Source organism: Staurois parvus, unplaced genomic scaffold, assembly GCF_062004578.1.
Source record: "Staurois parvus isolate SC_StPar_1 unplaced genomic scaffold, SC_StPar_1.0 ptg000659l, whole genome shotgun sequence".
NCBI lineage: Eukaryota > Metazoa > Chordata > Amphibia > Anura > Ranidae > Staurois > Staurois parvus.
In genome coordinates this window covers 328310-345291 of record NW_028318455.1, presented here as the reverse complement: position 1 = coordinate 345291, position 16982 = coordinate 328310, and the positions used below count along the sequence as shown (strand labels likewise).

Below are 16982 nucleotides of genomic sequence, written 5' to 3'. Positions count from 1 at the left end.
ATGCTTTGGCATATATTCTCTTTTTCCCGAGTCATCTTCTAGGACAGCTCACTTGAGAGATAGGGCTCCTCCCAGGAAACACCCGCTCCACCTTTTTTCCCCTTTTATAGGCGTCCTCTCTCCCATTGCCCCCAGTTTTAGTGTTTCCTCCGGCCAGGAAGGAGCTACGCCCATTTTTTGTTTTTATCTGGGCTCTCTGGCGGAGTACAGAGGGTCCCTGGCTGAGGCCCCCCCTTCCTCCAAGCGAGGCAGGGGCCTTGTGAGGGGGGGGACCTTTCAGCCAGTTTCCACTCGGGGAATGCCCGTTGTAGGGTGGGGGCGTCGGCCTCAGATGGTCCCAGCGGGGCTCTCCAGGGGGGTAGAGCCCGCTCCGCCGACCGAGGCATTGGTGCCTTTCCCTGCGGGGTTTCAGGTAAGTCTTACCTGCTCCTGGGATCCCGGCAGCATGGCCAGGAGGCTCGGCTGCGGAGGTCTGGACGCTGCGATCGCGTCACTTCCGGGCGCCGGGTGTCGTCACTTCCGGCGCAGGAGCAGGGAACGGCCGCCGCCATCTTGGAAATGGGCGGCGGACCGTGGAAGGAACCCGTGCCACGGCCGCTTCTCCACCGGCGGCCGTGAGTGGGAGGTCGGCGAGGGGGGATCGCAGGGGGGGGGGCGGAGCCCACCAGCCCCTGAAAAACCGCCGCACCGAGGCAGAGTCTGCGGCAGCATGGAGGCAGATCTGTCAGGAGCGGGGGAGGCCTGCAGTAAGGTAAGGGCCTTTGGCAACTCTCTTTTGTTTTTGCCCCCCCCCCCCCCCCTCCCTCCCTCCCTCCCCCCCCCCCCCCCCTCCTCCCCTCCCCTCCCGGGATGATTGGGTGCCCCCCACGCACACACAGCCCCCCTCTCCCCCCCCAGGCCCACGGCTGGAGCTTTCACAGTGGCACAGGGGGGGAGGCGTTGTTTTTACAGACGCATGAACGCATGTATCTCCTTGTCCCCAGATGGGCCCACAGGAGGAGGATAGAGGGGAGAAAGAAGCTCCTTGTGAGCAGAAAAAGAAGTGTGCCACTTGTAGGAAGAAGCTGGCGAGCTCCTGGAGGAAGCAGCTCTGCCAGGGGTGCATAGACAAGCTCATCAAGAAGGAGTCTGGATCTTTTTTTAAAGATTTCCTACAAAATATGACACAGGAAATGTCCAAGACATTTCAAAGCTTCAGGGAACAGAGGCCGGGGCCGGCCCAGGATGAGCCCCAACCGGGCACTTCTGGCACCCAAGGGGGGAAAAAGAGGAAGCTGGACAAGGTAGCGCCGGTAAGGGACTGGGAAGAGGCCGAACAGTCGGACACCTCAGACTCGGAGGAGGGTGAGATTGAGGCTCAGGGCCCAAAGGCAGACAGGTTCCTTTTTCAGGTGGAAGACACGGAGGACCTGTTAAAGGTGATCTATGAGACCCTGGATCTGGAGGAGGAACAACAGGACCTCTCTCTCCACGACCAACTGTACGCAGGGCTACAGGCAAAAAGCAGCCGTACATTCCCAGTACACCCTGCCCTGTGGTCCACGATCAGGAGGGAATGGGAAGAGCCAGAGAGGAAAGCTTTCCTTCCCAAGAACCTCAAGAGACGTTTCCCCTTTAAGGAGGAAGATGCCTCGGTTTGGGAGACTTGCCCAAAGCCAGACGCCCCTCTCTCGAGGATCTCGAAGGACACGGATCTGTCCTTTGAAGACGGTGGGTCCCTAAAGGACCCAATGGATCGGAAAGCAGATGCTTTCCTGAAGAGGGCATGGGAAGCATCCGCAGTAAATTTTAAGCCTGCAGTGGCAACAACCTGCGTGTCCAGAACCCTGGATGTGTGGTTGGGGCAGCTCCGTTCGCATCTGGAACAAGGCACCCCGGGGGAGGAGATTCTGAAGTCCCTTCCGGTGCTGGAGAAAGCGGTGGCCTTCATCGCGGACGCATCAGCAGAGACCATCAGACTCTCTGCTAGATCTACAGCGCTCATAAACTCGGCGCGGAGGGCTATCTGGCTGAAATCTTGGCAGGGGGATCTGGCCTCCAAGTCTAAACTCTGTGGCCTGCCGTTTGAAGGAAAACTCCTTTTCGGCCCGGAGCTGAATTCAGTCCTGGAAAGGTCGGCAGACAGGAAAAAGAGCTTCCCGGTCCCCAGCAGGCAGGTCGGACGGAAGGGGTTTCGCCCATCCAGGCGATACACGTCAAGGGAAGCTAGGTTCCAAACCCAGCGCCCAGGCTGGGGCACGAGAAGAGGCAGGAACGAGCCGAGAGGCAGGGGAGGTTTCCTTTTCAACCCCAGCCAGAATAGACCCAAAACCCAGCAGAAGTGACTGGAGAGGCCAGGTGGGAGCGAGGCTGGGGCGCTTCCACGCACAATGGCTAAGGATAACCCAGAACACCTACATTCTGGAGGCCATCCACAGGGGGTACAGAATAGAGTTCACAAGGGCCCCCCCTCAGAGATTCTTTGCAACACCCCTGCCAAAGGACAGGGCCATGGCGGATGCGTTGGTGGACCTCCTACAAGATATGCTCAGTCAGAATGTTATCTGCCAGTTGAGAGAAGAGGAAAGGGGAAGTGGATTCTTCTCCCATTTCTTCCTAAGGAAAAAACCGTCAGGTGCTTACAGGATGATATTGAATCTGCGGAAGGTGAACGAGTTCGTGAGGCCCAGCAAATTCCGTATGGAGTCCATATACACGGTGAAGGATCTCCTTTCACCTGGGGTGTTCATGGCCTCGATAGATCTGCAAGATGCATACCTGCATGTCCCGATAAGAGAAGACTCCAGGAGATTCCTGAGGTTTGCGCTGGAAGGCGAAATGGGTCCGGTGCTATTTCAGTTCAACACACTCCCCTTCGGCCTGTCGTCGGCCCCGAGGATCTTCACCAAGATTCTAGCGGAGCCTTTAAGAGTTTTGAGACTGGAAGGGATAAACATCATCCCCTATTTGGACGACCTGCTTTTATTTGCGGGCACAGAAGGTGGCCTGAGAACGCACATCGAACGTACGATATCTTTTCTGGAAAGTTTGGGGTGGCTTATCAACAAGGAGAAGTCGCAGCTAACCCCCTCCAAGAGGATTACGTACTTGGGGTACGTCCTGGACTCCGCACAGGCCCGGTCATACCTCACATCAGAAAAAGCCCTCAACCTGCGGCAGGACACAAAGGCCCTCAGGAGGATGTCGACCTGCACGGTCAGGACCGCGATGAGAATAATCGGGCGGATGACAGCGGCAATACCAGGGGTGCAATGGGCGCAACTTCACTCCAGGGTTCTGCAAAATCACACCCTTTCCCACTGGGACGGCAGCCGAGCAGGTCTGAATTCCAGGATCCGCATCACGCAGGAAGTGAAGGAGTCGCTAAAGTGGTGGGGAAGCACTCTCACTTTGGAACGGGGAAGAAGTTGGAGGCTGGCCAGCCCAGTGCGGATCACCACGGATGCAAGCATGACTGGTTGGGGTGCCCATATGGAAGACGGCCTCGCCCAGGGCACGTGGGGTGCAGTGGACTCCAGCAGGTCGTCAAATTACAGGGAGCTGTTGGCAGTTTTCAAGGCACTTACGACCTTTCAGGAAAAGATAAGGGGGAGAGGTGTCCAGGTTCTCTCCGACAATACCACTGCAGTGGCATATTTGAACAGGCAGGGAGGCACAAGGTCCCCAAGGCTGATGGAGTTGGCCGGATCCCTCCTGAGCTGGGCGGAGGAAAACCTGGAGTTCATCACGGCAGTACATCTGAAAGGGGACCTGAACCAATTGGCGGATCAGCTGAGCCGAAGAGAGGTCAGCCAGACAGAATGGTGCCTCAGCCAGTCAGCGTTCGATCAGATTTGCGCCAGGTGGGGCTCCCCCTCTATCGATCTATTTGCCAACGGCCAGAACACAAAGCGGGAAAGGTACTTCTGCCTGCAGAGGGACCCCAAAAGCGAGGGGATAGATGCGCTAGCCCAGCAGTGGGAAGGAGACCTCCTTTATGCCTTCCCTCCATTCAGACTACTGCCGCAGGTGATACAGAAGATCCAGTTGTCTCAAACCACAGTTGTTCTGATCGCACCATTCTGGCCCAAGAGATCTTGGTTCTCCCGGTTGAAGGAGCTCAGTTTAGCGGACCCTTGGATGATGCCACCCACACGCGATTTACTCACCCAGGGGAGGGTGATGCATCCTCATCCAGAAAGGCTGTCCTTAGCGGCGTGGCTTCTGAGCGGGACCGGCTAGCGGAAATGGGGCTGTCGGCAAGAGTGGTCGCCACCCTCTTGGAGGGCCGGAAGAGGTCGACGAACGCCTTGTACGACAAGGTCTGGAAGAAGTTTTCCGCCTGGAAGGTCAGAAACGCAGCACCGGGCACGCCCATTTTGCATGCCGTTCTTGAATTCCTTCAAGCCGGTGCGGATAAGAATCTGGCCGCCAATACCCTCAAAGTACAGGTAGCGGCTCTGTCGAACTTTCTCGAGCTGAGGTTGGCGGCAGACCCCTTGGTAATCAGATTCCTGAAGGCTATCTCCAGGCGCCGTGCCCCGTCCTTGCCAAAACTGCCAACATGGGACCTGGGCACAGTCCGGAAGAGCTTTCAGCGGGGGCCCTTCGAACCGCTGGATGAGTGTTCGCTCAGGTTTTTGACGCTTAAAACCATCCTCCTCACGGCACTAGTTTCTGCCCGCAGGGTCAGCGAGTTGCATGCCCTTTCAGTGATCGAGCCGTACTGCACCATCTTCTTGGATAGGATCATCCTCCGCACGGACGCGGCCTTCCTACCTAAGGTCGCGTCACACTTCCATAGATCTCAGGAAATAGTAATACCTTCCCTGGAGGCCGATCCGGGCAGCACGGAAGACTATAGCAGGTTAGACGTTCGACGGTGTTTGATCACGTACATCGAACGCACGAAGACATGGAGACACTCGTCCCGGCTTTTCGTCCTATTCCAGGGGCCAAGGAAGGGGGACGGTGCCTCCAAGGGCACCATCGCCAGATGGATCAGGGAGGCAGTTTCGGAAGGTTACAAGTCGGCAGGCCTGTCACCACCGCCCGGCCTAAAAGCCCACTCCACGAGGGCCACTGCGGCCTCCTGGGCGGAAAAAGGGGGGGCCTCCCCCGGACAGATCTGCAGAGCCGCAACGTGGTCCAGTTTCGCCACCTTCACTAAGCATTACAGGCTGGATCTGATCGGCAGCAAGGACCAGGCATTTGGCAGGAAGGTCCTACAAGCAGGGTGCCCGCCCTAATGTACGTATTTCTATTCTACTCCTCTCAAGTGAGCTGTCCTAGAAGATGACTCGGGAAAACGCAGTTATTTACCTGTTAACTGTATTTCCAGGAATCTTCTAGGACAGCGTAACTCCCCCCCGATTACTGTTTGATCACACAATTATGTGCAGGTATGTTGCGAACCTATGGGGGATGTCTTTATTACCGGTTTTCTTCTTTGTTTTCTCCTAGGCCTTCGGTCATATTCTTATACTGGGGGCAATGGGAGAGAGGACGCCTATAAAAGGGGAAAAAAGGTGGAGCGGGTGTTTCCTGGGAGGAGCCCTATCTCTCAAGTGAGCTGTCCTAGAAGATTCCTGGAAATACAGTTAACAGGTAAATAACTGCGTTTTTTTTTTTTTAACTGCGGATGAAAAATCTCATCCGACAGCACTGCGCACACCTACTTATGTCTATTCTGAAAGCAAGACCCTGTTGCTGTCAGAATAAACAGGTCAGCGCTGCAGCTGAAAGCATTCCTGCAAACAGAAATGGTTAACAATAAAACAACAATAAAACAGTGAAAGTTGAACAATCACAAAAATGACAACAAAAAAAACTATAACTATTATTTTTTTTTTTAAACTTCAAACATTTAAACAGCTGGTAGGGTCTCTCCAAATGCGATAGCCAGTTTCCTGACTACCTAACATCTTTCGAGACCCTGTGTAAATGTGCCCTGATCTGTGCCGTGCTGTACCCTATACTAATAGTTCACTAGTGTATGGTAGAGGCGGAAGCAGGGCTTGATGCAGAGGCCAGGTTGGCCAGGACAGGAGGGACAACAATAGCGGCTGTCACGCCTAATCCCACGTTTGCTACAGACACGACATCTTTTTTGGGGTCTTCTTTGGGTTGGGGTACCAGGAATGGTATCGGGAAAATGTCTCTCATGCAGACGGCTAACTGCATCTGGGAGAGGGATTTGGGGCGCAGCACCTTCTGGATACAAAAAGGCCCTGATGTTCTCTAACTGGAAATTTAGGTATGATCCACTATGTCCAGTTGCTTTATAGAGAACAAAAGCGTTATATACAGCCAATTGAAATAAACTGACACTTTTATGTACCAGCATTTGGATTTTCGGGAAACTAAGTACGGCTGCATCATCTGGTCATTGAAGTCCACCCCTCCCATGTTAAGGTTATAATCGTGGACACAGAGGGGCTTCTCAACAACACCAGCTGCCGTGGTAATTTGGACGGTCGTATCTGCGTGAATGGAAGACAGGAGGTAAACATCCCGTTTGTCCTTCCACTTCACTGCAAGTAATTCTTCAGTTCTCAAGCAGGCTTTTTCCCCCTTTTTTAAGACTGGTATTTACAAGCCGTTGGGGGAAGCCCCGGCGATTAGATCACACAGTGCCACATGTGCAAATTCCCAAATTGAACAAATGTCTAAATAGTGGCACGCTTGAATAAAAATTGTCTACGTATAAGTGGTACCCCATATGGAAATAGGATGACGCCAAGTCCCAAACTATCTTGCCACTGCTCCCCATGTAGTCTGGGCATCCGGGGGGCTCCAAGTAACTATCTTTTCCCTCGTAAATCCGGAACTTACATGTATAGCCTGTTGCCCTCTCACAGGTCTTATATATCTTGATCCCATATCTGGTACGCTTGCTGGGGAGATATTGTTTGATTACAAGGCGGCCAGAATATTGAATGAGGGACTCATCGATGCAGATGTTTTTCTGGGGAGTGTACACATCTGCAAATTTTTGGTTAAAGTGATTTACGAGGGGCCGAATTTTGTGGAGCCGGTCAAATTCAGGGTCACCCAGAGGACGACTGAGTGAGTTGTCGTAGAAGTGCATAAAACGCCTTATCGTCTCATATCTATGCCTGGCCATGGCAGCAGAGAACACGGACATGTGAACAAGAGGGTCGGTGGACCAATACAACCGCAATTAATTTTTATCATTAATGCCCATGTTGAGGGTTAGGCCCAAAAAACTTTAAATTCGGAAACCGTAATAGGTTTCCATGCGAATGGTCTGGCAAGGTTTGAATTTGGGTTGGCGGCGATAAATTGTCGTGCATATAAATTGCTTTGATCCACAATCAATGCATAAAGATCTTCTGTGAAAAACAGCTCAAAAAAATTAAGGGGAGTATTTAAATTTGCTGTTTCCACCTGAATTCCGGGTTGGGCAGTGAATGGGGGAAGTACGGGTGCTGCAAAATTTGTGGGCTGCCAATCGGGATTTGCAAGCAAATCCGGAAGGACACTAGGGGCTCTACGGGCCTGTCTGCGAATTCTTGGTGGCCGCGGGACTCTACTTGTGCTCGCCACCGCACCAGCTTGTACTGCACTTATGGGACTCGCCACGTCACCAAGTGATACTGCAGTGCGGGTATGCCTACGACCAGGATGTACTAGGCCGCTGGTGCTCGCCAGTTCACCAAAAGATACTGCGGCACTAGTACTGGCACTCTGCTGCATATGAGAGTCATCATGCATTTGTACCACCTCAGCAACCTGTGAATGGGATCGGGTACGCCTGACCTTAGCAGGGACCACTTCCTCGTCGTCTGAGCTACCTGTCAGGGTGCCGCTGCTGTCTATAGGTTCGTATTCTGAGCCTGGTTCTGCCAGTGAGTCTTCCCCTTCGCTCTCACTTGACATGCTCAGAATCCTATAGGCCTCTTCACTAGAGTACCTTTGGTTGGACAATTTGGCCACTAAATTTACAGGTACCTAGTGCGACTCACGGGAAAAAGAGCGCCTGGCTGTCAGGGACTGCTTGAACCGCTACAAAAAATTTACCGACAAGTGCTAACAGATATCAGGCCTGATTCTGTGAACACTGCGGTTTTGTGTGTAATATGTATCAAGTGACAGTTATCTACTGACACTGCACTTGCTGGGGGAGAAGGGGGGGGGGCGTAGGGGCTAAACGCAGGTGCTGGCAGGTGTTGGGGCTGATCCCGCTAACACTGCGTTTTTGGGGATACTAAAGTAATGTGAATGCTGGTATAGCGCTGATCTGATCAAAGATATTGATCCAATCAGACACTATACTAGCAATGAAGGTTTAGCGTGCAAGTAAGCGTGTTCCTGGCAATCAAGGGGTCAAATGTGATTATTTGTGTACTAGCGGGCAAACTGGTGCTATCTGGGAGGGGCGCTAAAACTATCGGAAGTCACCAGTGACACTAATACAGTGATCAGTAAAAATCTGTTCACTGTAATCAATGACACTGGTGACAGGGCAGTGAAGGGGTTAACTGGGGGGGGGATCAAGGGGTTAAATGGGATTACTGATGTACTGGCGGGTAAACTGGCGCTATCTGGGAGGGGCGCTAACACTATTGGAAGTCGCCAGCGACACTGATACAGTGATCAGTAAAAATTGGTTCACTGATCAGTGACACTGGTGACAGGGCAGTGAAGGGGTCAACTCGGGGGGGGGGGGGGGGGGCGATCAAGGGGTTAGACGGGACTACTGGTGTATTAGTGGGCAATCTGGCGCTATCTGGGAGGGGCGCTAACACTATCGGAAGTCGCCAGCGACACTGATACAGTGATCAGTAAAAATCGCTTCACTGATCAGTGACACTGGTGACAGGGCAATGCAGGGGTTAACTGGGGGGGGGAATTAAGGGGTTAAATGGCTTTATTGGTGTACTGGCGGGCAAACTGGCGCTATCTGGGAGGGGCGCTAGCACTATTGGAAGTCGCCAGCGACACTAATACAGTGATCAATAAAAATCGCTTCACTGATCAGTGACACTGGTGACAGGGCAGTGAAGGGGTTAACTTGGGGGGGCGATCAGGGGGTTAAATGTGTCCTAGAGTGTGTTCGAACTGTCAGTGTAGTGTTTTACTCACGTTTAAATGTCTCCTCTTCTCTGTCTGGAACGGAATGTGTCCAGGCAGAGAAGAATGACATCATATCCTGCCCTGTGTAAATGTCAACACAGGACAGGATAGGACAGGGACCGATCATCCGATTTCAGCCAGAAATCACTGGCTGAAATCTAATGATTGATCCCTCCTGGATCAAATCGTGTCGCCCGCGGGTCGGCGGGAGCGCGCGCGCCCCCTACCCGCAAATGTGTCGGGAGCACGGAGCATGTTTTAAAACGTGCTTTTGAGCTCCACTGCCGCCCTGCACACGTATATACACAGTGGCAGGGCGGCAAGCGGTTAAAGGAAATTTCAAATCCATTCAGGAAAGAAAAACTTTTGAACTAAGAATAATTCTTTATGACACGAGATAAGGGCCTTAATTTGGACATGGGATTCCTCAATCATTATCCATCATTTTTATGACTCCCTTTGTGAGTGTTGTTCTCCCCCCCTCGTCTTTGCTTTTGCTTTGCTGTGTCTTATCTCTAGTCTAACCCTAGGCTTGTGTTTCTTTCTGCTTTTTTTTTTTTTTTTTTTTCTCATCCCCCACATCTCTTCTAACATTCTGCTAAAACTTTGTAATAGTACTGCTTGGACCTTGAAGAAGGGGGCATACCCTGAAAGCTTGTCCTCAAAATTGTATGTTAGTGCAAATAAAAAAAATATCACATCCGTACTCAATTTTCTGTCGCAAGTGCACTGATACAGCTACAATCACCTCAAGCATTTACCGACTAAAATAGAAATAGAAATGTTTAAAGGCCTGGAATTATCTATGAAAAAAGAGATGGGAAAGCTACATAAAGATCTGGCGTATGTCCTATCTAGAGTGGAGGAGATGGAAGTAAAAACAAACAGGTTCAAGAGATACTGGCCTTGGAAAATAAAATGGCGGAAATGAAAAAGGAACAAAGAAATCTGCTCTATAAATTTGTAAGACCAGGAAAATAGGAATAGAAGATGCAACTTAAGGATACGTGGTCTACCTGAGATTACCCAAGAATATCTGAGGGAAATGGTAGAGAAAATGTTAGATATAATAATGGACAGATCTGCAGCAGAACCCTATAGAGTTGATGGAGCATATAGAATTGGAAGTTGATACCAAGGAGGAGGAAAACGAAGATCGAGAGATATTATCGCTCAATTCCGATATTATTGGGATAAAGAGGAAATCTGGAAGAGGATGAAAGGAAGAGCTACTATAAAATACGGAAAAATAAATCTACAGATCTTTGCTGATCTCGCCTCAGAGACATTGTTAAGAAAGAAAATCTTGAAACCATTAGAACAAATGAAGGAAGTAGAACGTTTGATATAGCTGGGGGTTCCCAGCATGTTTGATCGGCTGGAAAAATGGACGATTGGCAAGGTTAAAGTGAAGAATTGAGAGACTTGAGTTGCAGAAAATGGACATACCTGAGTGGGGGGAGAATGAGAGGGGGCAGGTAGTTTAGGAAGGGGGTGGGGGGAGAAGGAGAGGGGGAAGTTTTGGGTGTGTTTGTGTTTTTTTTTTTTTTTTTTTTTTTTTTTTTGTGTTGTCTTGGCAGGACGTAGGGGGAGGGTAAAGGGGAAGAGGTGTTCATGATCAGAGCTTCAACCGAAGGTGGAATCTAGAGTGGGATTAGGACCACAAATGATTCAGAGGCAAAAGAATAGCCTAAAAAGGGTTGGGATGGGTTGGGGCGGGGGTGTTGGCTGCCTTAGATTATGCAGGATAGTAGGAGATATATTAGGCTGGAGAACGAAGGAGAAGGTACAGTGAAGAGTGGGAGAGAAAGAAGATGAGAAAAAGAGAATTCACTTTGTGACTTATAATGTTAGAGATTTAAATAGCCCAGGGAAGATTTAGGATATTTAAAGCACTTCAGCATAGATTCTCTTCAGTGGTATTTTTTTACAAGAGACACATCTAGTACAAGAAACAAATGTGAAGCTACAATCCAGATATTATGCAGATTCCCCAATTTAAATGTGCAAAGGGAGTGGCAATAGGATTTGCAAAAAATATAAGGTTTAAGTTGAATGAGAGATTGGTTGATCCGGAAAGGAGATTCCTCTTGAAAGGAAAACTACAGGAAATACAATGCACATTAGCAAACATTTATTGCCCGAATAAGAACCCGGAGGTATTTTTAAAAAATATTCTGAGGAAGTTAATGGAATTCAAAAGGTAATTTGGTTGTGGCTGGAGACTTCAATGTTTGTATGGATCCACAGATGGACGTGGCCTCTCTGGTGCAGAGAGATAGTAGTAGGTCTCTGAAAAATGTGAAAAAATTTTATTTCAATGTCAACTTGTAGATATTTGGAGAATTAAGCATATGAAGGAGAAAGACTACACATTTTACTCTCCTGCACATGAGTTGTATTCAAGACTGGATTACATACTATTGGACCATAGACTTATTGAGTCTCTGGTTAAAGTAAACATAGAGGTTATGTCGATTTCTCACAATGCAATTACTATGGGGAAATGAGCAGAGGGGAGGAAAATTTTGGAGGCTGAATGAGTCACTTCTCCAGGATCAGGACTGGAAAGTTAAGAAGGAAGTAGAGCAATTTTTGGAAGAAAACGACTGAGGAAGTGTCGGTAGCTATGGTGTGAGAAGCACATAAGGTCTATATCAGAGGAATTTTAATACCGATTGGAGCAAAAAAGAAGAGGGATAGAAGAGAAAAAAATACACTGTTAAGTGAACTCTGTGACTTAGAGCTGACTCATAAAAATCTTGTAACAAAAGAGATCACACAGAAGATAATAAAAGAGAAGAATTAAATAATTTCCTGGAAGAAGAGAAGAGGAGAGTGTTTAATAAAATAAGTGAGAGATATAGATGGGAGGGATAGACCAGCAAAGTATTTGAGGGCTCAGAGGAAAAAAAAATCTAGGAATTATATTGAGAAAATAAGATAATAAAGGAGAATTAGTTCACTCAACCAAAGATATAGTAAAAGTGTTTAAAGAATATTATAATAAGTTATATAATATTAAGCCTCATGGTACCATAGGAGAAGATGAAGTAAGAAAAACAGAAAGAAGACCGGCATATTTAAAAAAGCGGGATTACGGAAATTAAGCGAACAATTAAAATCCAGGGAAACCGCAGTAACTCAGGGAGAAATACATCTAGCATTAAAAAGTACGGTAGCAGGGAAAAGTCCAGGATCCGATGGGTATACAGTGAGATATTATAAAAAATATGAAGATATACTACTACCTAAACTGAGAACATATATGACTGCTTTGGGAGGAGAGATGAGGATGGAATCCCTGCAAGCTCATGTAGTCCTCATACGAAAGGATGGCAAAGACTATACTCACTGTTCAAGCTATAGACCGATTTCCTTATTAAATACAGATACGAAACTTTATGCAAAAGTACTTGCAAGTAGATTGAAGGACCTAATGCTGAAATGGATACATATAGATCAAGTAGGGTTTGTTCCAGGGAGAGAGGGTAGAGACAACGGATTAAGATCCCTGTTCCTCATACAAAAAAGTAGGAAAGAGAAAATTCCAGCGTTGGTACTCTTGATTGATGCTGAAAAGTCATTTGTCACAGTAAATTGGGGATATATGTTAGATACTTTGGAAGTAATAGGCATGGGATCTAGAATGAGAGAATGGATAAGGAAATTTTATATAGTCAACCCTCGGCAGCAATAATGATAAATGGGGAATTATCTGAGTATATTGGGATGCAGAATGGAACAAGACAGGGATGTCCTCTGTCCCCATTGTTATATGCCCTATCTTTGGAATCTCTTCTGGCTACCATTAGGAATAATATAGATATAAAAGAAATTTGGGTAGGAGAAATTGAGCATAAGGTGGCAGCTTATGCAGACAACATGTTCTGTGTAGGAAATCCAAGGATAACATTGCCAAACTTAATGAAATCTTTAAAAGAATACGGAGAGATGTCAAACTTCAAAATTAATCCAACTAAAACAGAGATCTTAAATATAAACCTTACAAATAGAGAGAGAAAAATGTTACAAGAGGAATTCCCTTTCGTCTGGAGAGAAAGAGAACTAAAATATCTTGGTATAAAACTGACTATCTTTTAAAGAACCTATATAGATTAAATTATATCCCACTACTAAATGAGATTAAAGATGAAATAAAGAAATTAGGATGGGGATCTCAGTCATGGATTGGTCGGATAAACCTGATAAAAATGGTAATTTGTTCCAAAAATTCTATACAAATTCCAAATGATACCAATTTAAACTTCCAGAGGTATATTTTAGAATAATTAAAAAAATCTTAAGATTTATTTAGAGAAATAAGAAGCCTAGAATAAGTTATGAAATTTTAGGTAGAGATAAAGAGGTGGATTTGGGGGTACCAGACCTGAAAAAATATTTATAACTCCGTAATTCTGGCAAGAATTTTTGATTGGACACAACACACAGGGGAGTAAAAATAGAAGTTAGGTAAAAATAGAAAATACACTAAGTAATATGAATTTAAGTAGAATTATCTGGTTACCTCAATACTGAGGATTAACAGCACAAGTATGTTTACACATAACGTCTTGAGAGTTTGGGATGTTTTACACAAAGGGGGTGGGAATTTAACTCACTGGTAATGCCTCCTAGGATCCACAGAGTTTTTACCTCCAGGTAAAGAGTATCACAGGGAAGTGGATAAAGAAGACAGATATACAATTAAAAGATATAATGGTTGCAGAGGAAATATGTTCACTTAGCGAACTGGAAAGCGAGAGGGAAATATTTACAAGAATGGATGAATGGCGTTTCGGTCAATTAAAACATTTTATAGGAAGTCTCCCAAAGCCATTAAGAAAAAAATAGGATTGGAACCCCTTTTGAGCAATTATTAGATACACGGGGAGATGGAAAGCACGTGATTTCTAAAATATATAAGATTCTTTTAGCATTAATCACTGCTATAACGCCACCATTTTATAGAGAAATGAGAAAGGGATTTAGAAATAATTGATGGGGGAAAACAAAAGAAAATGTATAGTTTAATTCACAGGAATGTAAATGTCTCCTAGATTGTAAGCTCGAAAGAGCAGGGCCCTTAATCCCCTCATGTTTTGCATTGTATTGGTATTGTTCTGTCACATGTTCTGTCCCCCTTTGTAATGTACAGCGCTGAGCGAACTATTGGCGCTTTATAAATACTGTATTATTATAATAATAATAATAATAATGAAGGAAGTAGAAATTAATTACAAGTGTTTGGTAAGATGTTATATTACACCGAATGTAGCACATAGAATAAGTGGAGACAATTCACCGTTATGTTGGCGAGGATGTGGAGATAGAGGTACAATGTTTCACTTATGGTGGGAGTGTCACAAAATCCAAGAATACTGGGAGGGTATAGTACGCATAATTCAGGAAACACTGTCTGGTGTGCTGGATTTTCAAGCCTGCTCTTGAGTCAGGGAAACTTTCCTATAAAAACATGAAACATTTTCAAGATGGATGCCAGCCTTAATGGCTGGGGAGAAGTCTTGGATACCCTCTTGGTGCAGGGAGCTTGGTCACCAGAGGAAGCCCATCTTCCCATCAACATCCTAGAACCCAGGGTGATTCACTTTTACCTTAAACAGTTAATTCTTAGAAATGTAGTAGAAATAGTGAGCGCTCCTTAAAATAGCCGCTAAAACACCAAAAGGTGGTAAGATAAACCTTCAAATGAATCAATATCAATATGAATATAGGTGCAGCACTAATAAATATATATATAATAAATGTATATCCAATAATAAAAGCAAATTATGTATAAAATAGTCTGGTAATATGAAAATAAATATGTTCATGTGATAAATCCAAAGGGAAGTAAAATCAGCAGCAGATATAGAGTAGACTTGTGACACCAACCAGTAGTAAAAGTGCGCACTCACTGGAAGCGCATATATAATGCGCATGTAATATTATAACCACCAGGATGACTAGGTAGGCAGGACAAGTAGGTGAACTTCCATCTATGGAATGGTCATCAAGCCTTAGGAAATGGTTGGAATCTGCTGGATCCAGGAGGTCCCCTTAACCACTTGCCTACCAGGCACTTATACCCCCTTCCTTACCAGGCCAATTTTCAGCTTTCAGCGCTGCCGCACTTTGACAATTGCGCGGTCATGCAACATTGTACCCATATGAAATTTTGATCATTTTTTTCTCACAAATAGAGCTTTCTTTTGGTGGTATTTAATCGCCACTGGGCGCTTTACTTTTTGCGCTATAAATTAAAAAAAGTGCAAAAAATTTGAAAAAAAAAAAAGTTTATTTGTTTCTTTTATAAAATTTTTCAAACAGGTATTTTTTCTCCTTCACTGATTTGCGTTGATGAGGCGGCACTGATGGGCACTGATAGGCGGCACTGATGGGCACTGATAGGCAGCACTAAAGGGCACTGATAGGCAGCACTAATGAGGTGGCACGGATAGGCGGCACTGATAGACAGCACTAATTAGGGGTCACGGATAGGCGGCACTGATATGCAGCACTGATAGGCGGCACTGATAGGTGACACTGATGATGGGTACTGATAGACGGCACTGACTGGCATCACTTCTGGGCACTGACTGGCGGCACTGACTGGCACAACCCCTGGGCACTGACTGGCAGCACTGCTGGGCTGCACTGGTGGGTGGGCACAGGTGGGTGGCACAGGTGGGTGGCACTGGTGGGCGGGCACAGGTGGGTGGCACTGCTGGGCACATGTAGGTGGCACTTCTGGGCACAGGTAGGTGGCACTGCAGAGTGGCACAGGTGGGGGCACTGCTGGGCACAGGTGGGGGCACTGCTGGGAACGGGTGGGCAGGGCTAGTGGGCGCACTGCTGGGCGGAACTTGCGGGTGTCACTGCTGGGCACCGATCATCAGGGCACTGATCATCAGTGCCCTGATGATCGGTGCCGATCCCCCCACGCGATCTGACAGCGTGAGGAAAGTGCAGCCGAGAACCGGCACTTGCATTTCCCTGTGATCAGCGTGTCATTGGACACCGCTGATCACGTGGTAAAAGGCCGGTGGGATCGGCCTTTCACCACATCACGTGATCAGCTGTGTCCGTAGGACACAGCGATCACGGAGATCGCCGGGTGCGCGCCCCCTGGGGCGCGTAGGAGAGCGCGTTCTGGGAGGACGTCATATGACGTCCACTCAGAACTGGCCGGCCGCGGTGAAGCCGTGATTCGGCTATGCGCGGTCGGCAAGAGGTTAAGGATGGACTAGGTGCTCAGCCTGAGTACAGAGCTCCCTTCCTCTGGTTGTGGCCTTTGCTGTTCTGCATCAGAGACTTTTGGCCTCTCATTCTTTAGTTAACCATTTTCCAACTGCCCTATAGCAGAAATACTGCTACAGGGCGGCACGGGTGGCCAAAACCACATGTGTGTGTATGTGTATATATATATGAATGATGTTGCATTTCCAGGTAGGCGGTGTGCGCCCTACCTGCGCTGCCATTCGTGGCTGTCAATCACGGGTGATTACCGAGGATCTCCGACTGGGTGGACAACTGTTTTGTTTACTAACATTTCTCCTCCCTGTCAGCTGGCTGTGCACAGCACAGCCATCCAAAGCAGTGTGATTACAGTGAAGCACACAGGCACTAGTAAAACACTCCCTGCACACAGTTAACACCTTGATCACCCCTCATGTTAACTCCTTCCTGCCCAGTGCCATTAGTTACAGTGTCAATGCTTTTTTTTTCAGCACTGAGCAATGTATTGGTGTCACTGAGGATGTCAGTGATACCAAATCAGTTCCCCTCAGTGTCAGAATGTCCACCACAGTACCGCTACAAGTCGCTGATTGCCTCCATTACTAGTAAAAAAACAATTAAGTAAACCAATTCATTTACATGTATTGGGTTTTTTTTTTAGCAAA

General features: G+C 47.4%; 2 protein-coding genes across 3 annotated transcripts in view; both read left to right on the top strand.

Annotated features, from left to right (window-relative positions):
• SIRT6 (sirtuin 6) overlaps positions 1-16982 on the top strand; it is a 57033-nt gene that overhangs the window by 20340 nt on the left and 19711 nt on the right. The gene's annotated exons all lie outside the window — the stretch shown is intronic.
• On the top strand, positions 843-2324 carry LOC149448744 (uncharacterized). Its single transcript, XM_089694309.1, has one exon. It carries the CDS (start codon positions 984-986, stop codon positions 2322-2324), a length of 1341 nt encoding a protein of 446 aa, XP_089550435.1. The 5' UTR covers positions 843-983.